This window comes from Podarcis muralis, chromosome 1 (genome assembly GCF_964188315.1).
Source record: "Podarcis muralis chromosome 1, rPodMur119.hap1.1, whole genome shotgun sequence".
NCBI lineage: Eukaryota > Metazoa > Chordata > Lepidosauria > Squamata > Lacertidae > Podarcis > Podarcis muralis.
The window spans coordinates 73,034,739-73,062,576 of record NC_135655.1 but is presented as its reverse complement, the minus strand read 5'-3'; the positions used below and the strand labels follow the sequence as shown (position 1 = coordinate 73,062,576).

The 27,838-nt window shown below is 44.3% G+C and overlaps 1 protein-coding gene across 1 annotated transcript in view; it reads left to right on the top strand.

Moving 5' to 3' along the window:
• The window catches only part of SLC67A1 (solute carrier family 67 member 1), a 73,534-nt gene that overhangs the window by 13,601 nt on the left and 32,095 nt on the right, over positions 1 to 27,838 (top strand). Inside the window, exons 6-7 of the mRNA XM_028733504.2 lie at positions 23,977 to 24,092; positions 25,260 to 25,370. Of these exons, the coding sequence (XP_028589337.2) occupies positions 23,977 to 24,092; positions 25,260 to 25,370 (227 nt within the window). The remainder of the gene's footprint in view (positions 1 to 23,976; positions 24,093 to 25,259; positions 25,371 to 27,838) is intronic.

Sequence of the window (27,838 nt, the reverse complement as noted above, 5' to 3'; positions counted from 1 at the left end):
ACGTTCATGGCACTTGCACTAAATTCTAAATGCTATGAAGCAGGCTAGCGAGGGAGGCTGGCTGCCAAGCACCTGAGAGTGGTGCACTCACTTTTGTCTTAAGAGAAGTCCTTCTTGCTTCCCCCAACCCACACACAGTGCCCAAAATTAGATCAGGTTACAGGTTACATGGTTCAGAAGTGACAGCAGAGGTCTAAGATGCATAGCTAGGCAGAAGCTAAGTCATTGTCCCAACACTTCTTGCGCCTCCTTTTTGAAGGATGGGGCAGGCACAGTAATTTGTGTGGTTGTTTCCCCAAGTCACAGGACTGGGCAACCAAGCAGGCAGTCCTACAAGTAGACTGGGTCTGCAAGGTCTGCTGATGCCAGCACAGCATCCTTGGCAATGGAGGAGAAGTTGACACAGCTAGCTCACTGTTCATTTTAGCCTCAGGTGCCTCCGGTGGTGGAGGCAAGTCAGGCAGCTTTCCCATGGCGGTCAGGGTATCCAATATTACTGAGGCAGACCTCTTCTCTTCCCTAACATCTAGATCATCACCTTCCAAACCTCTGGGCACATCCTCAGCACCCACTTCTGCACTCTCGTTCATTCCTCCTCTGCCTCACCCATGTAATATCAAGCATGTATTTATGGGAGATGTGTGAAGATTAATAAAAAGGTAAAGGGACTCCTGACCATTAGGTCCACTCATGACCGACTCTGGGGTTGCGGCGCTCATCTCACTTTATTGGCCGAGGGAGCAGGCGTACAGCTTCTGGGTCATGTGGCCAGCATGACTAAGCTGCTTCTGGCGAACCAGAGCAGCGCACGGAAACGCCATTTACCTTCCCGCCGGAGTGGTACCTATTTATCTACTTGTACTTTGACATGCTTTCAAACTGCTAGGTTGGCAGGAGCAAGGACCGAGCAACGGGAGCTCACCCTGTTGCAGGGATTCGAACCGCCAGCCTTCTGATCTGCAAGCCCTAGGCTCTGTGGTTTAACCCACAGCGCCACCCGCGTCCCTGTGAAGATTAATAGGTGGGCAACAAATGACAAAGTAAAGTGTCCTTAGCCTGCCCCACACAGGTGCTTCTTCCATGGTACCCATAAGAGGTTTGAATCCCAGCCAAACTGACAACTATCTAGGTACAGATGGGTGCTAGACTTGGAGGCTTCTACTGCTGGCAGCTTTGATCCCTGAGCAGCTGGGATGTTCTGTACCACCATACTGGCTCGGACAATAGGTTTAAGAGCTTTTCCACCCTACCAGTGCAGTGTGATACTGGTTATTAATTAGATGCAATGGGGTGCCATTCTTACTTGCTTACAAAAGGCCGTTCTTTCTCCATGTTTATTGCTTGTAACGTAGCAGTATTGGCTCTGGAGAACTATCACGAAATTCCTTCTTTCTCCATCACGTTGGTGGAATGGAAAATCTGTGGGTGTTTAAAGGGGTTAAGCTTGGACCACGGCTGGAATAGGGCAAAAGGCTAGAGCTCTCTGCTCTGCTTTTAGACAATTTACCCATTCTGGCTTGAGAAATCTCTCTTTCTCTGTGTTACTGTAGAAATGCTGGTATTTCTCAGCCTAGAATGGTTATGCTGATTAGCCAAGCAGTTTGCATGGGTGACCCAGGACACAAAAAAATCCTTTGTTCTTGATGACAAGGCATTTTGGAAGCTCTGGTTCCCATGGGATGGGGCCAGACTGTTCTTAAACTGTAGTGGAATTTTGGTAAATGACTTTTGCCTGCTGAAGATTACACCCTTCTCCGGATCATTTATCCCAGAAGGCCTACCTGCTCCCTGGTACGTGTTTCTCTCTCTCTCTCTCTCTCTCTCTCTCTCTCTCTCTCTGTGTGTGTGTGTGTGTGTGTAGTTGTGTTCTACCCCCAATCTCTGCCGAGTTGTGGCAAAATTTCAGGGTTCCAAGTGCTCATCCAGGGTCTGTGTTCCTTTGGCGAATTGAAGACATGGCAGGGGCTGTCATAGCTTTAAGAAATACGATTTATTCACATATTTACATCTGAATTTAGAAGGAGGGAGTCCAGATCTTACAGCATGGTCATCACAAGAGTGGCTTGTTCACAGCAGCAATTCAGCCCTGTACTTGAGGGCATCTGTCCCCGCTTCCCTTCATCCAGCCTGTTCAAAGATGGATCTCTTGTCTTTTTTTCTCCCCCTTGTTCTCTGCACACCTTGCTAAAGACACTCTTTCCCTGTCACCTCTCTCACACACCCCACCACCTTTGGGAACCTTGTGTCATCCCAGGCCCAAGGATTCCTCTTAGATGGGCCATCAACCTCTTTTGTCATATTAACAGCTTGGCTTATTCCCAGCTAGCCATGTGAAACTGCCTGGGCTTGAGATCTTAAGTGGAATGGAAGAGCCCTTGGCCTAGTTGTTAATGGACCAAACTTTGCTTGTTTCATGAATTTATGAGTGTGCTCAAATTTTATCTCTTTACTGACTCTAGAGATTATGGTGAGCACACCCCTCCCCAAACTCAACATCATAGAGACAGAGAGTACCTGGTGGATCAGGCCCATTTAATCCAGAACCTGAGTGCAACAGCACTTAAAACATTACTAGCCTACTCTTCACTACTAAAGCAACCACAGAGCAGGTTACAATCAAATCAAACCAAAATACTTAATACAACTATCTGATAAGAAAACCGTCAAACCATAAACCCCACCAATAACAACTGATAGAATAATTATAGAATTGTAGAGATGGAATACTTTGGCCACCTCATGAGAAGAGAAGACTCCCTGGAAAAGACCCTGATGTTGGGAAAGATGGAGGGCACAAGGAGAAGGGGACGACAGAGGATGAGATGGTTGGATAGTGTTCTCGAAGCTACCAGCATGAGTTTGACCAAACTGCGGGAGGCAGTGGAAGACAGGAGTGCCTGGGGTGCTCTGGTCCATGGGGTCACGAAGAGTCGGACACAACTAAACGACTAAACAACAACAACAAAGAGTTGGAAGGGACCATGAGGGTCATCTAGTCCAGCCCCCTGCAATGCAGAAATCTTTTGCCCAACCTGGGACTCAAACTCATGACGCTGAGATTGGCCAAATGAAGAAGAAGAAAGAAGCAGCCTGCATGTGGGGAGCCTTTTGTCCTCCAGATATTGTTGAACTACCACTCCCATCACCCCTGACTATCGGCTGCTCAGAGTGGCTGGGGCAAACCAGTCAGATGGGCGGGGTATAAGTAATAAATTGTATTATTATTCTGATGAGAACTGTAGCAACATCAGGAGGGTCAGAAGTTTCCATCACCTGCCCTAAGGGCTGCCTTGAACCGGATCTGTAAAAGGAATGGATTTGCATTTTTCTGTTTGACTTGCTCTCTGGGATTTAGTAGGGTCAGAGCACTTGAAACCACAGGTCCTGGATGCTCTTCTCAGTTTCAGCAAAACATTCCGTTCCCTGGTCCCACCTCACATTGCAAGAGAGAGCTATTTGTTTAGGTTCTGACAGAGCACACATACCTCACCCGGCAATTTCCCTGGAGGAATGTGCTGTCGCACAAGGGCACACCGCTTTCTCCTTTACCCAGGTAAAAACATCCTGAGGAGTAGCTGAGTGAAAAAAAAAGTAACAAAGGATCTGGTGGCCCCTGAAAGACTTAACACAGGGGTCAGCAACCTTTTTCAGCCGTGGGCTGGTCCACCGTCTCTCAGACTTTGTGGTGGGCTGGACTATATTGGGGGGGGGGATGAATGAATTCCTATGCCCCACAAATAACATTTTAAATAAAAAGACACATTCTACTCATGTAAAAACACAATGATTCCTGGACTGTCCATGGGCCAGATTGAGAAGGCGATTGGGCCGCGTCCGGCCCCCGGGCCTTAGGTTGCCTACCCCTGGCTTAACAGATTAAAGTCCACTTCACCAGACGTATCTGGTGAATAAAAGACCGTGCATCATAAATCTGCCGGCACATCTTATTCTTCTTCCCTAAGTCCTGATCAGTGCTCAAGCTAAATATTTAGGATTCTGTCTGCCATCCTCTGAGCAAGGGGTGGGGAGCCTGTGGCCCTCTGGATGTGGTTGGACTCCAAATCCCATCATCCCATGGGCTGGGCTGATGGGAGTAGGAGTCCAAACGCATCTGGAAGGTTGCAAGTTCTCCATACCTGCTCTGAGCAATAACCTCCTGTGCAAAGCAGGATGTTATAACATAACATAATATTTCTGAATTTTAACTTTCCTTCAAAATATATTTTTCAGGTATACTGTAATTGTCATTCAATGTTCATATATAAAACACTCCGGCTGCAGTCCTATCTATCCATATTTACTTGAGTGAGCCCATGTAGGCAACCCCTGCCTTAGAGCCTCTGAAGGCTTTTGTTTCTCAGGGCATAGCAGGGTTTATAATAATTTCCTACTTCCTTTACTTCTTTAGGTAGAGAATGGCATTTATTGTGTGCTTATTATGTTTTACTGCTATGTTTTACTGTCTTGTCTACATTCTTTAAAAAGTTAAACTGAGTCTCGAGCTTTCTTCTGTTTTTCCCCTCTTAATAATAAAGCAGTTCATGCTGTTGCTTCTTTTTTTAAAAACCCCATCAGTTTTTGTTTGTTTACAAATCCTACCCAAGAAACCCTGTCTCGTTCCACCCAAATCCAATGCTTCCTGACACTCTGCCCCTCAGCAACTCCTCTTGCCATGTTAAAACCACAACATTTAAAAAAAACACAATCAGATCTCTGTGGTCCAAATATCAAATGTACACTGTTGCCGTGGCTAAATGCGGGTGTCAGTTTCACCACAATTCTCTTATGTAAAATTCCCATCAATTACCATGCCAGCTTTTGAGTGTGAGGATGCCAAGGTATGTGAAGCACCCACATTCTGAATATTTCCTTTACAGCTGAGACCCAGACTGGTTTATGAATGGCTGTCTCCATGCTCACCAGGGAGAAACGCGAATCATGTCCAAACTTGCTTTTACCTGGGCAATGAGGACTTGCAGCAACAGGGTAGGAAAAGGTGGAGTGAGGTATCATTTCCACATGGCAAATCAAACTCTGCCTTGGGTTAAACCCTTGGGAAACCCAGCCAGATGGGCGGGGTGTTGTTGTTTAGTCGTTTAGTCGTGTCCGACTCTTCGTGACCCCATGGACCAGAGCACGCCAGGCACTCCTGTCTTCCACCGCCTCCCGCAGTTTGGTCAGGCTCAAGTTTGTAGCTTCGAGAACACTATCCAACCATCTCATCCTCTGTCGTCCCCTTCTCCTTGTGCCCTCCATCTTTCCCAACATCAGGGTCTTTTCCAGGGAGTCTTCTCTTCTCATGAGGTGGCCAAAGTATTGGAGCCTCAACTTCACGATCTGTCCTTCCAGTGAGCACTCAGGTCTGATTTCCTTAAGAATGGATGTGTTTGATCTTCTTGCAGTCCATGAGACTCTCAAGAGTCTCCTCCAGCACCATAATTCAAAAGCATCAATTCTTCGGCGATCAGCCTTCTTTATGGTCCAGCTCTCACTTCCATACATCACTACTGGGAAAACCATGGCTTTAACTATACAGACCTTTGTTGGTAAGGTGATGTCTCTACTTTTTAAGATGTTGTCTAGATTTGCCATCGCCTTTCTCCCAAGGAGCAGGCGTCTTTTAATTTCGTGACTGCTGTCACCATCTGCAGTGATCATGGAGCCCAAGAAAATAAAATCTCTCACTGCCTCCATTTCTTCCCCTTCTATTTGCCAGGAGGTGATGGGACCAGTGGCCATGATCTTCGTTTTTTTGATGTTGAGCTTCAGACCATATTTTGCGCTCTCCTCTTTCACCCTCATTAAAAGGTTCTTTAATTCCTCCTCACTTTCTGCCATCAAGGTTGTGTCATCTGCATATCTGAGGTTGTTGATATTTCTTCCGGCGATCTTAATTCCGGCTTGGGATTCATCCAGCCCAGCCTTTCGCATGATGAATTCTGCATATAAGTTAAATAAGCAGGGGGACAATATACAGCCTTGTCGTACTCCTTTCCCAATTCTGAACCAATCAGTTGTTCCATATCCAGTTCTAACTGTAGCTTCTTGTCCCACATAGAGATTTCTCAGGAGACAGATGAGGTGATCAGGCACTCCCATTTCTTTAAGAACTTGCCATAGTTTGCTGTGGTCAACACAGTCAAAGGCTTTTGCATAGTCAATGAAGCAGAAGTAGATGTCTTTCTGGAACTCTCTAGCTTTCTCCATAATCCAGCGCATGTTTGCAATTTGGTCTCTGGTTCCTCTGCCTCTTCTAAATCCAGCTTGCACTTCTGGGAGTTCTCGGTCCACATACTGCTTAAGCCTGCCTTGTAGAATTTTAAGCATAACCTTGCTAGCGTGTGAAATGAGTGCAATTGTGCAGTAGTTGGAGCATTCTTTGGCACTTCCCTTCTTTGGGATTGGGATGTAGACTGATCTTCTCCAATCTTCTGGCCACTGCTGAGTTTTCCAAATTTGCTGGCATATTGAGTGTAGCACCTTAACAGCATCATCTTTTAAAATTTTAAATAATTCAGCTGGAATATCATCACTTCCACTGGCCTTGTTATTAGCGATGCTTTCTAAGGCCCATTTGACTTCACTTTCCAGGATGTCTGGCTCAAGGTCAGCAACCACACTACCTGGGGTATACGAGACATCAATTTCTTTCTGGTATAGTTCCTCTGTGTATTCTTGCCACCTCTTCTTGATGTCTTCTGCTTCTGTTAGGTCCTTTCCACTTTTGTCTTTTATTATGGAAATCTTTGTACAAAATGTTCCTTTCATATCTCCAATCTTCTTGAACAGATCTCTGGTTCTTCCCATTCTATTGTTTTCCTCTATTTCTTTGCATTGCTCGTTTAAGAAGGCCTTCTTGTCTCTCCTTGCTATTTTTTGGAAATCTGCATTCAATTTCCTGTATCTTTCACTATCTCCCTCGCATTTTGCTTGCCTTTTCTCCCCCGCTATTTGTAAGGCCTCGTTGGACAGCCACTTTGCTTTCTTGCATTTCCTTTTCATTGGGATGGTTTTAGTTGCTGCCTCTTGTATAATGTTACGAGCCTCCATCCATAGTTCTTCAGGCACTCTGTCCACCAAATCTAAATCCTTAAACCTGTTCCTCACTTCCACTGTGTATTCATAAGGGATTTGACTTAGATTGTATCTTACCGGCCCAGTGGTTTTTCCTACTTTCTTCAGTTTAAGCTTGAATTTTGCTATAAGAAGCTGATGATCTGAGCCACAGTCAGCTCCAGGTCTTGTTTTTGCTGACTGTATAGAGCTTCTCCATCTTTGGCTGCAGAGAATATAATCAATCTGATTTCGATGCTGCCCATCTGGTGATGTCCATGTGTAGAGTCGTCTCTTGTGTTGTTGGAAAAGCGTGTTTGTGATGACCAGCTTGTTCTCTTGACAGAACTCTATTAGCCTTTGCCCTGCTTCGTTTTGAACTCCAAGGCCAAACTTGCCCGTTGTTCCTTTTATCTCTTGATTCCCTACTTTAGCATTCCAATCCCCTATTATGAGCAGAACATCCTTCTTTGGTGTCATTTCTATAAGGTCTTGTAAGTCTTCATAGAATTGGTCAATTTCAGTTTCTTCAGCACCAGTAGTTGGTGCATAAACTTGGATTACTGTGATGTTAAAAGGTCTGCCTTGGATTCGTATCGAGATCATTCTATCATTTTTGAGATTGCATCCCAGTACAGCTTTCACCACTCTTTTGTTGACTATGAGGGCCACTCCATTTCTTTTACGGGTTTCTTGTCCACAGTAGTAGATATGATAGTCATCCGAACTGAATTCGCCCATTCCCGTCCATTTTAGTTCACTGATGCCCAAGATGTCAATATTTATTCTTGCCATCTCATTTTTGACCACATCCAACTTACCCAGGTTCATGGTTCTTACATTCCAGGTTCCTATGCAATATTTTTCTTTACAGCATTGGACTTTCCTTTCGCTTCCATGCATATCCGCAACTGAGCGTCCTTTCGGCTTTGGCCCAGCCGCTTCATCAGCTCTGGATCTACTTGTACTTGTCCTCCGCTCTTCCCCAGTAGCATGTTGGACACCTTCCGACCTGAGGGGCTCATCTTCCAGCGTCATAACTTTTATATGCCTGTTGTCTTTGTCCATGGAGTTTTCTTGGCAGGGATACTGGAGTGGCTTGCCAGTTCCTGCTCCAGGTGGATCACGTTTGGTCAAAACTCTCCACTATGACCTGTCCATCTTGGGTGGCCCTGCACGGCATAGCTCATAGCTTCTCTGAGTTATTCAAGCCCCTTCGCCACGGCAAGGCAGTGATCCATGAAGGAGATGGGCGGGGTATAAATAATAAATTATTATTATTGTTGTTATTATTATAGTAGGAAAATTGAACCAAAGGGAGGCTTGGGAAACCAACTTGCTCTTTCTTCTTTCATACCTCTGCACATTCCTAGTCATCAGAAGTAACCAGATAATTTTCTTCTCAGATCTTCTTATGGCTGGGGGTAACCAACATGGTGTGTTCCCGATTTTGTGGACGACAACTCCCATCATCCTCAACAATTGGCTATGCTGGATGGGGACTGATGGAAGTTGTAGTCAGGGCCAGCCGTTTCATTAAGCTGATTGAGGCAACTGCCTCACACAGCAAATACTCAGGGTGGCAGATACCCCTTGAGTCTCCTAAGGTAGTCTCCCCCTCATAAGATAGCCTGATTCCTTTAGGCATTGTGGAGGATATTGTCCCCAAATCACTGTGGAAGTGAGGTCCCATCCACACCGTACATTTAAAGCACTTCACTTCCCCCCAAGAATCCAAGGAACTGCATTGGGTTAAGGGTGCTGGGAATTGTAGTTCTTTGAGGGGTAAACTACCATTGTCGGAATACTTTAGAAGAAGCCATGACTGTTAAAGTGATATAAATGTGTTTCAGATGTGTGGTGTGGATGAGACCTAAGATTCAGTTGCCAACCTAGTTGTCTTTGGCAGAACATTTGAGCTGCTTCTGTTGGATTATTTTAGACTGCAGTCTTATTCACTATTACCTGAGGGTGAGCCCCACTGAGTACAGTGGGATTTACTTCTAGTAAACATGCATAGAATTGGACAGGCTGTGATCAGTCCTTTGACCTGATGGCCAGTTTAATGGAACAGAAGATGGAGTCTGGGTTTTGTTTCCCACTCCAATGCATTTAGGTCCAATGCTGTTAGGTCTGCTCAAAATGAAGCTAAAATCCCTGTAAATTAACTGCTACCTTGATGGTGCATCATGCTTTGATGTGCCTTAGCTGTTGGTATTTTTAAAAGCAAAAGCTAATAAATGGCATTTTGACTTCCTCCTCCAGCAGCTGACTCTTATAGATATGCAAAAGAACCAGCCTTGAGAGATTTAGGAATATAAAGGTTTTTTTGTTTGCCCTGTTCCTTATGTCACCGCTCAGTGATGCAAATGCCAGCCCCCATGGAAGGGCACAGAAGAAAAGCCTTTCACATCCCTGACTCTTCCGGAATATTCTCTCTCCGATGTTCATGACTAGCAGCTCTTTGATCTACACGGACATGGCCTAGCTGCCAATGAACAAGAGGATTTCTACAGCATCGCAAAAGCAAAACAAAGCCCCAAAGAACACAAGGCAAATGTTTCATCCAGACAATATGTTCCGGCAACTGCCAAACTGTTATTCCGTTGGCCACAGGCAAGGACAGCTGTCCCGTTTCCCCGGAAATTTCACGTCAGAGTTCATGGGTTCATTCCAGAGCAGGAAATGATGTGGTTTATTTCATTCCTGGGGTCTACTGTGATGCAGGAGCTGCATGTCGTGGCTGATGAGCTAAGTGGGGAAGAGGAAGGGCAAGTAAGCTTCCCCTTTGTATAGGACTAGGACTTGAGTCACACAGCCACACCATGCTTTTGTTAAAGGTGCTGAGAGTTAGGAAACCCCTTACAGCGTTACAATTCCCCAGCACCCACAACAAACTAAAGTTCCCAGGATTCTTTGTGGGAAGTCGTGACTGTTAAAGTGGTGTAAGAGTGCTTTAAATGTATAGTGTGGATGTGGCTTCAGAAGAACAAAACATATGAAGAAGACCTCTTGTAAAAATGTGTTGCTTATCATAAAAACGTCTTACCACCATGGTAAACATTGTACCAGTTGAAGTATCTGATTGGCATTAGAAACAGCAGGTCTTTCTCCTGAGACCCTGTTCTAAACAGAAGATGCAGACCCTGTTGTAATACAAAAATGATGAGAGGTGGGTTTGTTACGTTGAACTTTATTTGAATCAAGGACATTGCCAGCACTTTTCTTAGGGGTTGGTTGACTCCCTGTGGGTTGAATTATTTGTTAATACCAGACCTTTCAGGAGAGGAAGGCCTTTAGGTGACCACAGGGACAGTGAGTTTTTATATCCAAGAAAAGACCTTTAAAGATTTCTAGAATCTTTCCTTGCTGACACTGAAAGCTGAAAAGGTGCCCTGATAATATGACTTTTAGAAGAAGCTATAGGCTGCGTACACACCGTACATTTAAATCATATTTAAATAACAGCCCCCTACCCAAGAATCCTGGGAACTGGTAATTTGTTAAGTGCCCTGGGATTTGTTGCTCTGAGAGTTAAACTACATTTCCCAGGATTCTTTGAGGGGGGATATAATTTAAATACATAGTGCATAATATGCAGCCAGTATTGTAAGACTAATGGAGAGCTGTGGGGTAGATATACCTCATAATTAAGGACACCTTTTATCAAATAAATCCCAAATAAATACATGACATGAGTAATGAATAGCTGTGGGCCTCATTCACATTTCTTCCCCACTTTATCATTTGGAACAATTTCAAATGTAATTGCCATGTGGCATAAGGCTTTCGTTGACTCTGAACTTTATCTCAGATGGAGAGGAATGAGGATGTGATTGTCCTGTTACTGTGCAATTTAGGCTGGCTGCAAAAAGGAAGCTGGACATGTCCAGGCTTGCTTTATTCAGCCCTGGCCTGATTTGTTTGGAGAGGAATCTGTCACTGATAGGCCCCCCTCCCCACCAAGACCCAACAATGACAGGAATTTTTAGTGGGATAGGGGATCCTATGTCAGTAATGACTGCTTGAAACCATTCCCTGTCACAGAGACAATTTGTTCCCTTCTTTATAATCCTGAGAGAGTGGATGGCCCCCAGAACAAGGTGACCTACTTTGCTACCCTGTGGAAACCAAAAGAGCAACAAAATTAGTGCTGGTTTGCTCTAGGGTGCCTCCAGAATGTCACTATTTTGCACACGGGGTTCAGGAATGTACCAGAAATTTACGTTTGCCCAAATAAAGTGAATCTATAGCCCTGGAGCAACAAATTCATTATATTAAACAAACAAAACAATCAAACCAGACTTTTTGCTGTTAGGAAAGTGACAGGGGAATGTGCTGAAAAGCATGGGATGAGTGAATGATGAATGGGAAGACATCTGAATCATGATGCGGGGTCGATCGTATAACTTTCCCACTAATAAATCAGATCAAGTGCTCTGTAAAGACCAGATGTAGTCTATCCTCTAAGCTTTGTGTGAGCGGATCAGGATGAATACTCAATTAGAAAAGGTTATCTGGATGACACCTAACTTGTGCTGTGTTCACGCTCCCATTTATTGTGCACTCTCTGCATTTCCACTGCTGGGTTTTTAATCCGTGTTCAAACTATGTTATTCAAAACAGTTTGAATGTGGCCTAACAGTGCAATTCTATTTTTTTATTTTATAAATTTTTTTATTGATTTTCCAACATAAAATAAACACAATACAATTCACAATACACTGACAAACAAAAAACATATATAAACACGTATAATTTCATAACCTCCTTTTCTTAAGCTTGTTTCGCCGACTTCCCCATGCCTCCCTTTTCTGCATCCCTTTTTTAAAATTTCCTCAGCAACCCCTCACTTCATTAACATATTTGTTCTTTTTCTTTGATCTTATCTCTCTTAGTCATTTACAGCTGTAATTCTATTTTTCCAATACCCTTGACATTTTAACACTCATTAATTTTATAACAATTCTTAAGATAATCTTTATACTTCTTCCAGTCCTCTTCCACCGTCTCTTTTCCTTGGTCACGGATTCTGCCAGTCATCTCAGCCAGTCCCATGTAGTCAATCACCTTCATCTGCCATTCTTCCAGCGTGGGTAGTTCTTGTGTCTTCCAATACTTTGCTAAGAGAATCCTTGCTGCTGTGGTAGCATACATAAAAAACATCCTATCCTTCCTTGACACCAATTGGCTGACCATGCCCAGGAGAAAGGCCTCTGGTTTCTTGTGAAAGGTACATTTAAGGACCTTCTTAATTTCATTATAAATCATTTCCCAGAAAGCCTTAATCCTCGGGCAAGTCCACCAAAGGTGATAAAAGGTACCTTCAGTCTCATTACATTTCCAGCATTTATTATTGGGCAAATGATAGATTTTTGCAAGCTTGACTGGGGTCATGTACCACCTATAAATCATTTTCATAATATTCTCTCTTAAGGCATTACATGCCGTAAACTTTATACCGGTGGTCCATAACTGTTCCCAGTCAGCAAACATAATGTCATGACCAATATCTTGTGCCCACTTGATCATAGCTGATTTAACTGTTTCATCCTGTGTATTCCACTTCAACAGCAAGTTATACATTCTTGACAAATTCTTGGTATTGGGTTCTAACAATTCCGTTTCTAATTTTGATCTCTCCACCTGGAAGCCAATTTTCCTGTCTTGTTTAAATACCTAACAGTGCAATTCTAACCTTGTGATTAAGTCCTGTTGAATTCAGTGGTGCTTATTCCCATGTAAGTGTGGTGAGGATTGCAGCTTAAATTGCCTGTATCATCCTGCCAATGGTGGAGAGAATTTTCCCACTAGATTTACCACTCTTTGTGCCCATCTAGCTAGCACAGACAGCCTTTAAAGCATAGCTGTCAACTTTCAGATTTGAAAATAAGGGATCAGCAGCCTCACCTGTCCCAGGGACAGTCTACAGGATGTCTAACAATCCGGGATAGCAGCGGGAAGCAGCGGGAAACGGCACTGGAATAATGGAATTTCCCGCAAAAAAAGGGAAAGTTGACAGCTATGCGTTAAAGCAATGACCAATCTCTTCGGCAATCCTATATATTGAGTTGAGCTTCTCACCCTTTTTCTGCCTGATAACTGGGCAAGCCTCCTTGGACGCAGTCTGTAAGCCATATAAAACTAGGAAAATTGTAAACCTCCTGATGTTTGAGGCTTCAACTCCCATCAGCCCCATCCAATATGGCCAATGGCCAGAGGTGATGGATATTGTGATCCAGAAACATTTGGGAGGCCAGAGGTTCCCCATCTCGGATGTAACACGATAACTGCACACAAGTTTTGTATTTTGCTTTGATTTCCTTGACATAAGGCAACTGCGGTATGTGCAGCATCAGAGAAAGCAACTAATTGGAGGTGTTGTAAAAATAGTAACAGAAGATTCCTCCTAATGACTGTAACAAAAGGGCCTGTCCATTCAGGCAGACCTTACAAGCCTTAATTAAGGGCTTCAGCTTCTGCCCGGTTTAAATGATGTGATTCATACTTCAAGAACTACTGTTTCAGGAAATAGATCTGCTTAACAAATAATATCACTTCCTTGGATGAAGATATGTCAAGGGACCATACAAGAAGCACAAGCAAGAACTTGATTATTCTCAGCTGACTGCAACTGTCTCCATTGAAAAGTGTTGCATTTGTGTTCACATCAGATGACGTGAAAGTTCTGCATGCTGTGATTGGTTTCTGACTGCTTTTTCACACCACTAAGTATGCAAATGACTAAGGTGCCTGTGGATTAACATCCTGAATCTCAAGTTCCCTTTCTTCTGATGGAGTCACTCACTCAGGGGGTTCTGGATCTACAGTGTTGAGCATTCTAGATCAAAGTGGTCCATGTGGCTAGCACAGGACCAGCTCAAGCTGTTTAGTACATATAGCTGGCTTCCCACATGCACTTTGGGGGTGTCCTTTTCAGAAAACACACCAACTTTTCACAGGGTATTTCTCATACTTCCCACATCCTTGATTATGCTTCATTTGTAGAAACTGAAGTGTGGAATGTCCTGTTTGTAGGTTTCCCCTCTAAGATATCAGTTTGGCCACTGGGGAGATAGGAGACAGGCCTTCAATCTGATCCAGCAGGATTCTTTGTATGTTATCTCCCCCCGCAGACTGTACACTTATTGTGAAGCTGATAACATCTGATTGCAAACAGAGCGGGGGAATCATTTGGGTAGGTGTGATATATCTTTAGCTGCTATATTTCTATAGCATCTGTGAACTTCTGGGTATGTTACAAACATCAATAAATATAATACTATGGCTATGAGGCATTAGAGCCAAGGAACTTTGTCCCAGAAACCACATTATCTAGATCAATGTAATGCTGACCTTTAAAGCCCTAAATGGCCTTGGTCCAGTATACCTGAAGGAGCGTCTCCACCACCATCGTTCAGCCCAGACACTGAGGTCCAGTGCCGAGAGCCTTCTGGCGGCTCTCTCACTGCAAGAAGCGAAGTTACAGGGAACCAGGCAGAGGGCCTTCTCGGTAGTGGCGCCCACCCTGTGGAATGCCCTCAGATGTCAAAGAAATAAACAACTATTTGATGTTTAGAAGCTATCTGAAGGCAGCCCTGTTTAGGGAAGTTTTTAATGACTGATGTTTTAATGTATTTTTAATGTTTTGTTGGAAGCCGCCCAGAGTGACTGGGGAAACCCAGCCAGATGGGTGGGGTATTAATTAATTAATTAAAATTGAAATGACTCTTCCAGAAAAAGTCTGTTGTGTTTTACAAACTCAAAATTCCCCAAGAATGATTTTTTACTACTGTACTGAGTAGTGAAGGCATGGAATAAGGGTTGCCTTCTCTGCATTTTCAAGTGTTTTGAAGTCCACAACTAGACCAGGATTGCATAGGAGAATTGGTAATAGAGCTCATTTGAGGATGCACTTAACCTAAGTGGGCTGCAAAGAACTTCCTGAATCACCATCTTAAGACCGTGACACACTTGAAGCAAAGCCTGTTTGTCAGCCAGCTGGATGAAAAATCCATTAAATGCTGCCAACATAAAATTGTGTTTTTGCATTTTTAAAAAGAAGAGTCCCAAGGTCCACCTGCCAGGAGAAAGTAGGCAACCTTGTTTACATTAGCAAATATATTTTTGAACTCTGCATTTTTCCTGCTCAGTGCATATGAAAGTAATTGACACTCCAGATTTAATGATGCTGAGCTGTTATGGATGAAATGTGCAAATCCTCCCACATTGTGGTCAAGCGTAACTGATCTGCTTCTCTTCCTGTAATTAAACCAGAGTTTTTTTAGAAAATTGCTGCTCTCAGTTCCCGCAGTGAAATTGGCTGGCAACGTCATGTTGCTCCCCATTGCCTTGGGAAATAGTTCTCCAAAGCATGCCAAAAATATTTCATTCATTTAATAGGGGATGTGTTATGCTTGGGCTGATTTTACTGAAGAGAGCATTTAGCTAGACAGCTTCCCATTGTCTTAGTTTCCTCTCTGGAAAGGGGCTCGCTACTTCATTGCTGGCTAAGTTTGACGTAGTCAGCCCTTCCTGAGTTCACGCAGGCTGCTTTTACTTATGTAATGTCCCAAAGCACATAGGCCTTGGCCTCTTAATTCATTAGTATCTTGAATCAGAACACCCCCCTAAGCAGGATTTCCTGCTGCAAGGTGTAGCAACAATAGAAAAATCTGGCTGTAGCTCAGGGTTGCATTGATAGCATCACCACACCTATTCTGACAATTCCACCCAGTCTTGTGATTTGGCTCCCATGCAAAATTCTAGCAGACAGTGGAGGCATGAGAAGGGAAAGGTTTTGTTGTATGTCAACTGGACAATATGACTGTTTCTTTAGGCTTTTGTATAGGATGATGCTTGCTGAATGGGACTTCAACAACAGAAAATGTTGCTCAGTAGCAGGGCACTTGGTTCAGTCTTGTTCAATCTCAGGCATCTCCAAGCAAGGCTAGGAAAGGTCTCTGTCTGAAACCTTGGAGAGCTTCTTCCAGGCAGATAATATTGAGCCAGATAGGCCAGTGGACAGCTTAGATGAGAGGGACAGCTTCCTGATGACCAATTTGGAATGTTGGCTATGCCTACCTATACCTGTAGGGTGCTGAGGAATTTCTGCCTTTGGTGTGTTCTGTCCATGGTATATGACTGTGGTGTTTGAAATGTAGCCAGTGCAGGAGGAGATCTCCAGTCCGAGATTTGTAGCTGGCTGACAAAAGCTGTCTTGTAACATCTTTGTGCTTGTGAAACATGCAACGATTCCTTGCTATGTTGTTCAGCAATCTATGTTTCTTTTGATTAGATGGAGCAACACTGAGCTTCGAGCCTCATGCACCTACAGCTCTCATGTAGTTAGACACATAGTCAAAAGCGGTACTTGAAAGTAGCTGAATTTGCCATGAATGAAGGCTTTATGTTGCTTAGTTTTGAAGTAGGCATGAATCATTGAAATTCAGTTTGTACGTTCTTAGATCTCAGCTGTGACCTTATTTAAGAGGAAAGGAAATGGAAATAAGCAAAGAATGTAGAATACTCAGTCCACAAAGTTACAGAGATTTTCATGAGGGTGGCAAGATCCCTCTCATCTAAGAATTGGTGCAGCCTTTATTTAACTGATAGGGACGCGGGTGGCGCTGTGGGTAAAAGCCTCAGCGCCTAGGGCTTGCCGATCGAAAGGTCGGCGGTTCGAATCCCCGCGGCGGGGTGCGCTCCTGTTGTTCGGTCCCAGCGCCTGCCAACCTAGCAGTTCGAAAGCACCCCCGGGTGCAAGTAGATAAATAGGGACCGCTTACTAGCGGGAAGGTAAACGGCGTTTCCGTGTGTGGCTCTGGCTCGCCAGAGCAGCGATGTCACGCTGGCCACGTGACCCGGAAGTGTCTCCGGACAGCGCTGGCCCCCGGCCTCTTGAGTGAGATGGGCGCACAACCCTAGAGTCTGTCAAGACTGGACCGTACGGGCAGGGGTACCTTTACCTTTACCTTTTTATTTAACTGATGAGTCAGTCATGGGCACATTCACCACATGCGTAGACTCTTACTGTCATCATGTTCCTATAGGATAATAATAATCCCATCAAACGCAAATGGGGAACCCAAGACTAAAAGTATATTGAGAAGTGTCACATCAGTATGCATACTGCTCAGTGTAGTATGTTTCCAAACACCAGCTGCTGGGAATCACTGGTGGAGAGAGTGATGTTGCACTCAGGGCTTCCCATAGGCATCTGGCTGGCCGCTGTGAGAACAGGATGCTGGACTAGATTGGTCCCATTTTGCCTGATGCAGCAGGACTCTTCTTATGTGTGATGGATGCATGAGAAAGAGGCAGGAAAAAGACAATGGTGACTTGGGGAGCTGATTGGAAGAAAGTGAGTTGGAAGGGCCAGGAAGACAGCAAGGGGGGAAAACTTCCCCATGGACATATGGGAAGTATTCAGTTTGATTTGCATTGAGAATAGGAAGCAGGAATAAGCAGCTAAACTCATCTAATAGTTTTTCAAATTTTATTTTATTTATTCAAGTTCTGAACCACCTTTCATCATTTGTGATCTGAGGATGGCTTGCCACACAGTCACCAAAACACTGAAAACACAAACATTCAATCCAACAGTTTAATGTCAACTTAAAACAATACGAGCCAGACACGTATCCATTTCCTGTGCACCTTTGTCAAATCAAATATATGGATCTTCAACTGGTGTCTAAACCCCAAAACGATGGTGCTAGTCATGCTTCAATGACGCCATTGCTGTCCAGTCTGCAATTCCTAGAAAACTCAGTTTTCTATTTTAAGATGTACTGTTTAAGATCCATAAACATTTGAGAATGTTTGTAGATGTGGCTTAGATATTGCCTGGAAAATAAGCACACTCCATCCAGCGACAGTTTTCTTTTTATCTCTCTACAGTGATTACTATACAAATGCAGCTACCATTTCTGTGTTTGGGTTGGTTTGAGATTCACCAAGGAAACATTAAATAGTGTTGTCCCTGACAGGTGATAAACCATGAATGGCTGCAGAGTGCAAAACCAATTCTGCAGTATAAATGTTTATGGCAGACTGTTGAATTGTACGTGCCTCCTTCAAGGTACTTCCATTCCAGTCAACCCTTTCCTTGGTTGAAGCCTTTACACACCATGTCCAGTTTTACGTATAAATGCTTGTGACTCAGACAACACAGTTTATCCTCGGAGAGGGCTTCAAACATGTCCGTCTGTATTGTGAGGCAGGATTTCACCCAAGGGATACATAAACAGGAAGACATTTAGCCATAAGCAAACAGTGCCCCTAAACACACAACATTCCAGCAGATTAACAGGCCATTGGGGAGGCAGGCTGCAGGTCTAGACTCAAGTGGGATGAGGCCTGTTGTTAGAGGCAGAAGTGGGGTGACTCCTCCTGCAGTTTTAGAAGTTTGACAAGCTTAGGCAGCACTCCTATGCACCAGGGATGCTCCAGATGTTTTGAACTGCAGCTCCCACCATCCCTGCCTATTGACAAGTGGCTGGAGTTTATGGGAGGTGTAGCCCACAACATCTCACTACCAAGGCTATACACAATTACGTGGGAGGAAACCCCCTTGAACTCTGTAGGGCTTACATCTGAGGAGACATGCATGGCCCTTAAAGCCATCCCTCGTTTAGTCAACATATATTTCTGGGGCCTGTATATCCCAACAGAAACACTGCCCCATGTTGTCCCTGGGATCTCAAGGTCCCTGTTTATTAGGGTGGTGGTCCCCCGGTTGATCTCCACACCCTGATACCTTCTTCCACCTTTGCATAGAAAATGCCAGCAGGAACTAAGGAACTCTGGAACTTGTAGTTTTTGAGAGAACTATGGCATAGAGAGACAGGCATCACTGTCTCTCAAGCTGCAAACCCTCTTGCCTAGAGTAAACCACCAGAATCAAAATATTTAATCTCTCCCAGACATCCAGAGGGGCTATAGCGCATCAGAAGTGGGACAAAAAAAGGCACAAACCCAGGACATTTGTGGTATAAAAAGTTACAGGATTTCAACAGGAAGGTACAATATACAGTGGTACCTCAGGTTAAATACGCTTCAGGTTACATACGCTTCAGGTTACAGACTCCGCTAACCCAGAAATAGTGCTTCAGGTTAAGAACTTTGCTTCAGGATGAGAACAGAAATCGGGCTCCGGCGGCGCGGTGGCAGCAGGAGACCCCATTAGCTAAAGTGGTGCTTCAGTTTAAGAACAGTTTCAGGTTAAGAACGGACCTCCGTAACAAATTAAGTACTTAACCCGAGGTACCACTGTATGCAGAGATTGGAAATGAAGCAGTGTGACTGCCCCAATACTTTTGCAGGAACCAACAGCACTGAAAGCAGAATAGCATGTGACTGTCCCAATACCATCATGAATAGACCCCAGTCTCTGTGTGCCATGCACACACATATGGGAAGAGGACCATGAGGCTGTGTGGTGTGCCAAGTTTTCAGAAATAAGGCGAGTCCCTGGTATGTCTCTAAGCAGTTCTGTTGCACTTAAAGCTTTTCTATCTTTACCTACATAATCCCTAGAAAAATCATCACAAGACTGCAAACACCGTAATCTGTATCATGGTTGGTTTCCCTGCACAGCTGACAGAGAATGGAATCTGCCAGTGGTATGAAAGCTGGTCCAGGTGGCTTGGGAAGCTCTGAAAAGCTGTCAATATTAACTTTCCCTGAATATACACAGCAAAATATGTGTCAACATGAGACCATTTTTGTCTTTGTCAAGTGGATGGAATGTTAGAAGGTTCAGTGCAGACAGGAACTCGCCAGCCAACTCCTACTAAACACCCAAAAGAAATTCAGAAAAAGGGAATAACCCAATAACGTAATTTGGCTGGTTTTTTGTTTTTGTTTTGCTGTTCCATAGGGAATTTTAGTCAGTCCTAGGCCACATTCACACCATATATTTAAAGCACCATGAAACCATGTTAAACAGTCATGGCTTCCCTCCCAAAGAATTCTAGAAGCTGTTAAGCATGCTTATAGTTCCTAGAGTATTCTGTGAAGAGGGATTGATTCCTGACCCAACCAGGAACCACCCACCCCAGGGTTATCTGGTTCCAGTGTCATGTAGTTCCCCTTGTTCCATCTGCTTATGCTTGATAAGGAATGAAGAATGGCCCTCATTCAGACCTGGGTTGGCCTGGAAGACCTTGTCAGCATTGCAGCCTATGTGTGATCCTTCAGAGGAAAGCCGGTCCGGCCCAGCCATTAGGCAGGGTGAGGCAGCTGCCTCAGGCAGCATGCCTTTGGGTGCCCTGCTTGCTTCACCACCAATATTGGCAAGACCAAATCAGCATCATCTTGCTTGGAATAGGCACTGATGGTGATGCTGGTTCTCCACGATCGGCAGTTGCAGCAAGGAGTGTAGTGGCAGCTGAGCAGGCAGCAGCAGGAGCAAGTATGCGGCGGGGTGCGCTCACGTCGTTCGGTCCCAGCGCCTGCCAACCTAGCAGTTCGAAAGCACCTTCAGGTGCAAGTAGATAAATAGGGACCGCTTACCAGCGGGAAGGTAAATGGCGTTCCGTGTGCTGTGCTGGCTCACCAGATGCAGCTTGTCACGCTGGCCACGTGACCCGGAAGTGTCTGCGGACAGCGCTGGCTCCCGGCCTCTTGAGTGAGATGAGCGCACAACCCTAGAGTCTGGCAAGACTGGCCCGTACGGGCAGTGGTACCTTTACATACATATATATATATATATATATATATATATATATATATATCCCGTATTTTTTGCACCATAACACTCACTTTTTTCCTCCTAGAAAGTAAGGGGAAATGTCTGTGCGTGTTATGGAGCGAATGCCTACGGGTGGCGGGGGGATCTGCTGCAGTTGTGAGCAGAGGATGCATGGTTCCCCTTCCTTCCCTCCTCCGTGGCTCCCTTTGAAACAGCAAAGCGGGAGAAGAGCCGCTGAGTGGGGAGGAGAGAGGGACAGAGAGCCTGCTTGCTTTAAAGGAGCAAAGCGGGAGAGGAGAGGAGAGTGTAAGCGGCTCCTGTCCAGTTGGCTCCTTTAAAGCAAGCAGGCTCTCTGTCCCTCTCTCCTCCCCACTCATCTCGCTAAATAGCATTATTAGCAGCATCCTTCTCCACACACCCCATGCGTGCTCCTTGTCCCTTGAGTGCTTTTCCTTCCCTCCCCACTTAAAACGTGGTTACAAAGCACAGATCCACATGGATCCTCAGGAGTTTTGCACTGGGTCACCCCAAATTCACCATCAGATCACATAGCATGTCCATGGCTACATCTTGCACCAAAAAAATCACGCACCCACTGTTGCCTGGGGTTGCAGTGGTGCAAAAACATGGTTACAAAGCATGGATCCACATGGATCCTCAGGATTTTTGCATTGGGCTACGCCAAACTCACTGTCAGATCACATGTCTGTGGCCACAGCATGAACCACAAATATCATACATCCACTGTTTCGTTTAGAATATTTTTTTTCCTTGTTTTCCTCCTCTAAAAACTACGTGCGTGTTATGGTCTGGTGCGTGTTATAGAGCGAAAAATACGATATATGTGAAAATTAAAAGCTTGAATTGTAGTTGACTACCCCACCCATGCAATTTTGGATCCTACAAGCAGAAGCAGCTACTAAAGCTGATAAAAATCTGTTCAGGTCTTAAAGTGTTGTGACTGAGTAAATGGATTAATTTTGTGGTTTAAGATAACAATTGCTTTGGCTGACGCCACCCAAGAAGATTGCAATTTGTTGAAATGTCTCTGTTTGCTTGAGGTGGTTTTCAGGAGGCTGATCTTATTCTCAAATAATCAGAAATTTGCTGTGGACTGTTCAAATTCCCATCTCCAGCAGTGCTTATGTATATTTTGCCCTTTGAAGTTCTTCAGTTGCACATACTGAGAAACTTGACTCTTGCTTTTGAGTTTTAGCGATAAATGGCACCATGATGCATCTTGCTGCTAATCAACAGCTCCTCCATCTGTTTTGAGAAAACACCTGAGTCTCCTAAAAATCTCCTAAAGGATATGGTGAACAGCAATGCAAATACATGGGAATAATGTGCCGTACTTTGCCTCTCACCTCCAAGGCAAATTCCCTTGCAGCTGGGGTGGGAACCAGCCCTCTGCCCAATTTCATGTGGATGGCAAGGAGAGGAGTAATTGAGAGGAAACTGGGTGGCCGGCGGAGAAAAGGGTGGTAACAGAATGAGAGAGAGAGAGTGCCTTGCCCACCATGGACTCTGCCTCCCTGCCAGCATGTGACCCTCAAGAGATTACCCCCCACACCAGGGACCACGTCCCACTACTGAAAAAAAGGTTCCCTAACTTGCCATGCACGGGACGCGGGTGGCACTGTGGGTAAAAGCCTCAGCACCTAGGGCTTGCCGATCGAAAGGTCGCGGTTCGAATCCCCGCGGCGGGGTGCGCTCCCATCGTTCGGTCCCAGCGCCTGCCAACCTAGCAGTTCGAAAGCACCCCCAGGTGCAAGTAGATAAATAGGGACCGCTTACTGGCGGGAAGGTAAACGGCTTTTCCATGTGCGGCTCTGGCTTGCCAGAGCAGCATTGTCACGCTGGCCACGTGACCCGGAAGTGTCTCCGGACAGCGCTGGCCCCCGGCCTCTTGAGTCAGATGGGCGCACAACCCTAGAGTCTGGCAAGACTGGCCCGTACGGGCAGGGGTACCTTTACCTTTAACTTGCCATGCACAGTTACACTAACAGAAACATTGCCCGTAAGACGTGGGCAATCATTGTGCCCACAGCCTTACTCAGCCCTTTGTGTTTTATACAGCTTTAATCTGCATTTGAAGGAGAATAGTAATAAATCTCAGTGAATACGGAAGAGAACACAATTATCCTTCAATGGAGAGAAGATGATTTGATATACATGATATGAGGCCACCACAAAGGAGACCATGGTTTCCCATGGCCTCTTGTTTAAGTTTTGGCAGCAGGGCCTCTTTCGAGCCCTGTAGACTCCACTCCCTTCCTCCTCTTTATCATTCTTGTTTGCCATTTCATAGTTTGCTTTGTGCTGACTGGGATAACATAAAATGAAAAGTGTGTTTGCTTCTTTCCTGAAGTTTTCATCGGCAACGCCACTGCCCGTTACGAGGAAGTCAGGTGCATGTTTGCTACAAGTATTGGTCGCCTACAGAGAAACCCTGTACATATCCACTCAGAAGTATGTCCCATAGAGTTCAATGGGACTTTTGTCAGATAAACAGGTGAAGAGCTGTAGCCTGAGGGAGCAACCCTAACTCCCCATCCCTGCCCCACAGCCTGATGGGGCTCTGCAGTATAGCAGGGCTAGCGCTGCATCTGTAGCCCTGCTGAACACAGGAGCCAGGGTGGAAAAGGCAGGAACAGGCAGATTGCTTGCCAGTAGACACCATCATATGATGCCAGCGGGGCTGGATGAGGCTCCAATGAATCCCAGGCTGGCTCAACCCCACTCGCTGCATGCCCCTAGAAAGCCCCACTTTGCTGCTTTCCGGAAGTGGCTGCAGGTTGCAAGAGGGAGCTCCACACCAGTGGAGTGAAAGTGGCAGCTGCAGGCAGGTTGGCACAGGCCAGCAGGGCTGGCTGGAAGGACAACTTTGCCAACTCCAACCTCCCACCCCCAGGTGGGGTGCAGGGAGAATTCAGACTGCTTTGTGAATCGTGTAAAATACTAGGGGATGATGAGATGATCCCAAAGTGCCCTTCATCTTGGAAGGCAGGGCTTGGAAGACTGGAGGGATCTATATTTGAATGCCTATATATGCTGCTAAATTAAGAGGATATTATGTAAAATTTAAATAAAGGAATGTTATACGTACAAGATTTTGAGGCAATGGATGACTTCCCCATAGCTTGGCATTCCCCATATTATCCCCATAGCTTGGCATTCATAATAGCTACTTTTACCATTTTTGTTTGTTTGTTTTCCATCGACAGTGTCTACTTTCCTTGCTACGTTGCACTAACAGGATGCCTTGCTTGTGCTTTGACAGTCCTCGTTTTTTTCCCTGCGCAGACAAAGCCGCAGTTGAAAGGAGATGCTGCACACCAGAGTGAGTGCTTACCATTTCTGACCTTTTGGGACGACCGATTACGCTTTAAAGACTAAGCTAAAAAGGATTTTGGTTTGTAAGCCAAACATGAGCAACTTTTCCATCTCCCATTATCCCTGGCCATTGGCTGTACCAGCTGGGGTTAATGGGACCCAAAGTCCAACAGCATCTGGAGGACCACAGATTGGTCACCCTCCCTGATGTAATAATATTATTATTATTATTATTATTATTATTATTATTATTATTATTATTACCTGTCCTTTACCAGGGAAGGTTCCAAGGCAGGTTATAGCAATTTAAAAATACCATATTGAAATCAATGTAAAGCAAATGCAATCAAAAGAACAGGGTGGGTCCTAAATATATATAATCTCTATATGTATAGTCAAAGGGCAGAGTAAAGAGGTGTGTCTTCGGCGTGCGATGGAAACTCCATAACAAAGGTACCAGGCACACCTCTGTGGGGAAGGAATTCCACAACTTAGGGGCTGCCATAGAAGTGAGGTTAATCAATATCAGGCCTCTGTGTTGGTCCATTATAACAAGAATGAAACATTTATTAATACTAACCAGCATTCTCAGCAGTGAATACAAGATTTCACAGTACATGTATTCTTTAGGTTAACAGTTTTTTAGAGATGAATTAGATCTCTTTTTTATCATGTTATAGATGGGCTTTCACATTTTAATTTTATTCTGGTTTTTATATTTGGCCTGAATGTATGTTTCCCTTTGTAAAAAGCAACTGATAAACGCAAATAACAATAATCAGCGATAACAGCTATTCAAGAAATTAAGCCCTTGTCTGCAGCTTGCTTCAGCTTTAAGAAAGTAATGGATAAAAGTTCTTATAGAATCTAGGCACATAACTACTATACTTTACACTGGAATTTCTTGGGATTAGCACCAATGAATTTAATGGGACTTACTTTTGAAAAGTTGTGCATAGGATGATACTACTGTCAAAGATAAAATTCTGGAGTGCATGTCTATTGCATGTTCAATGCAGTCATGTTCCATAGGAAGGGCACCTATGCTAGAGAGAAGAGCATAGAAAGTGTTCCTAAAGAAAGAAACCATTGTGCTCAGATATCCTATGACTTCCGTGCTTTCTGGTGCCCACCTGGTTTCCCAGACTTTAACCTACTTTTTAAATTTTTCTAGGTGTGTCCCAGTCCACTAGTGTATTTAGTCTCAAAGAAACTGTTCGCCTAATGAAACTTCCAGGAGTAATGGATGTTTTTTTAATCAAAGTACTTTCCGGATTTCCTTCAGGTGAGTGCTGTGAGATTTTTTAAAATATATATATAAGATCTCCAGTCAGATATGATTGTTGCTTAGGGATTATTGGCATCTTTTGTGTTTCTGTCTCAGCAGAAAAATGTATTCCTTTAGTTGCAAATCATATAATGCTTAGCGTTGCATACTCCAGTATAACTCATGAGCTAGGTCGGTTTACACCTGGTGGCAGTCAGCATGTGGTCAGTCTAAGAGTGCATTGGGCTACCACCAGAATCATTGCTGCAGAAATTATTTAGAGGGGTTGTTTTTTTTTAGCCTCCACCTGTAACAGATGGAGTGGTGGGGCAGAGATAAGGGTGATGTGGTGCAAACACACTGCCAGGAGCACTGGATTGACTCTGCTGGTACGTTTACACCACACTGACCTAGCCACCCTCTTGATCTTCCCACTCCACTTAAACAACAGTGACTCACCTGCTTGGAGGTCAGGTAAGTGCCTCTGGCCTACCACGCCATGTCCTGCTGGCCTTCAGCACCTGAGGCCATTAGCAAGTGGCCAAATTAAAATGAGGCCAGGGCTCTTACTGCTTTAATACTTGTGCAGAAGAGGGAATTTCAACAGGTGTAGCTTTTTGTGTAAAAAAGGACCTGGGGAATCCTTAGCACAGGAGTTAAACACACCATCAACGTAATGTCCAGCTTGTGTCTATATTTAAAACTCATTATTGTAACTTCTAATTACACAAGCATACCCTTATACTATTAGAGATGCTGCATGCCACTTCAGAAGTGACTTGCTCAGTGGGGTGGACCTAAATCAGTAGCCTTTTGCTGCTTAGTAGGAGTGGTGAGGTCAGGGCTGCTTGGGTTGGCTCTGCCAGTGCTCGCACGTAACCCCTGCCTCACTGTGTTAGTGACACCCCTCACAGCAAACTATTCCTGAAGCTTCTCCCCACTAGGCAAGCAGCTTTTGTACCACTTACTTCAGTATCTTAAACTCAATATCTCTGTGCTTTATATACCATTGCGTCACTTCTTAAATAAAGGAGAAATTCTCGGAATTCAATACAATACAAAGCACCCTTTAAATTGCAGGTATAGCATGGAATGTTTTTCTTACAATATTGAATAAGTGGGCTCCTATCCCCCCCCCCAATAATACTCTGCCATTGTTTAAAGAGATTACATTTGAAAGACTGAATGAAAAAGAATTTGGGTTTGTAAGCTACATGTGGGCAAATTTTCTGGCTCCAGCTGTTATCTCAGTCCTGTATCTTCCCTTTTCAATCTGATCCTGTGCACATTAAACTGAATGGGTTCTTTTGTCCCCATATAATGCGTCAATCTTGCCATTAACATGGGTTCCCAGATTTTATCAATCCATTCATTTAGAGTTGGCATAACCTGTAATCTCCATTTACTTGCGTATAGTATTTTTGCTGCTGTCAACACCTACGAAACAAGGTCTTGTGTGTTCTTTTTTCATCAAGCCATCTATATAATAGAATAAGAAGAAGGAAACAGGGTCTAATCCTATCTCACATCCCACATTTTTTACAATGAAATTGTGTGAGCACTACCACTGCTTTTTTTTAAGCTTCACTCCTCTGCAGTCCTTAATCTCCACTGAACTTGGTGGGACTTTCTTCTGAATAAAGATGCACAGGGTTGGGCTGCCCAGTGCTCTGATGCTCTTTCTGAGCCTGTCTCTGCGGCTGCTGATCCAACCTGCTGAGACCCTGAGAAGGGCTGAGATTACATCTTAAGGAGATTTGGCTGTTATCCACTTATTCATGCCTCAATGCTGGAGGGATAACCTTCCGATAAATGTTCTCATTTATTTTCATCTCGTTGCTCCAACCGTATAATTATTTTTAGTAATGTACACATATGTAGAGCCCAAATTATAGTGTTGCCTGTATTTATATTATAAGCAAAGCTGTGATGTACACAGGTTAGTGCTGTGCTGACAATTCCACAGGTGTCCATCTGCCCTGTTCTCCATCAATTAGAGAAAAGAAAAGAAATTGTATTTGAAAAATATCAAAGCGGAGTGAAAAATTCAGTAATCTTCCCAAGGGGTTTGTCACACTTGCTTTACTTCTGAGGTGACTGATGAGTATTTGGAGATATCTTGTCTTTCATCCTACACATCACAGCACTATTGGGCTGCACTCTGCAGCCTATCTGGCTTCCTCTGCTTCAGTTAAAGGCCAGGGTAAGATATCACCTTCCTGTGGGGTTTTTCACAGCAGGAATTGCAGCCAGGGAGGCTGCAGATTGCTGTGGAAATGCTTACTGAAAAGAAGAACACACACCCTTGGCCACCATTTAATGATGAGGCAAGCTCAAAATCCCACACCCACCAAAGTTCTAAAGAAATCTTAACATTCCCTGAGAGATAATGCAGAGAAATGGAAGCCTCTTTTTCAAAGCAAGAAAACTTTTGAGAAACTGACAAAGCACTAACACATTCCACTTAATTATGGTATTCTCCAAAC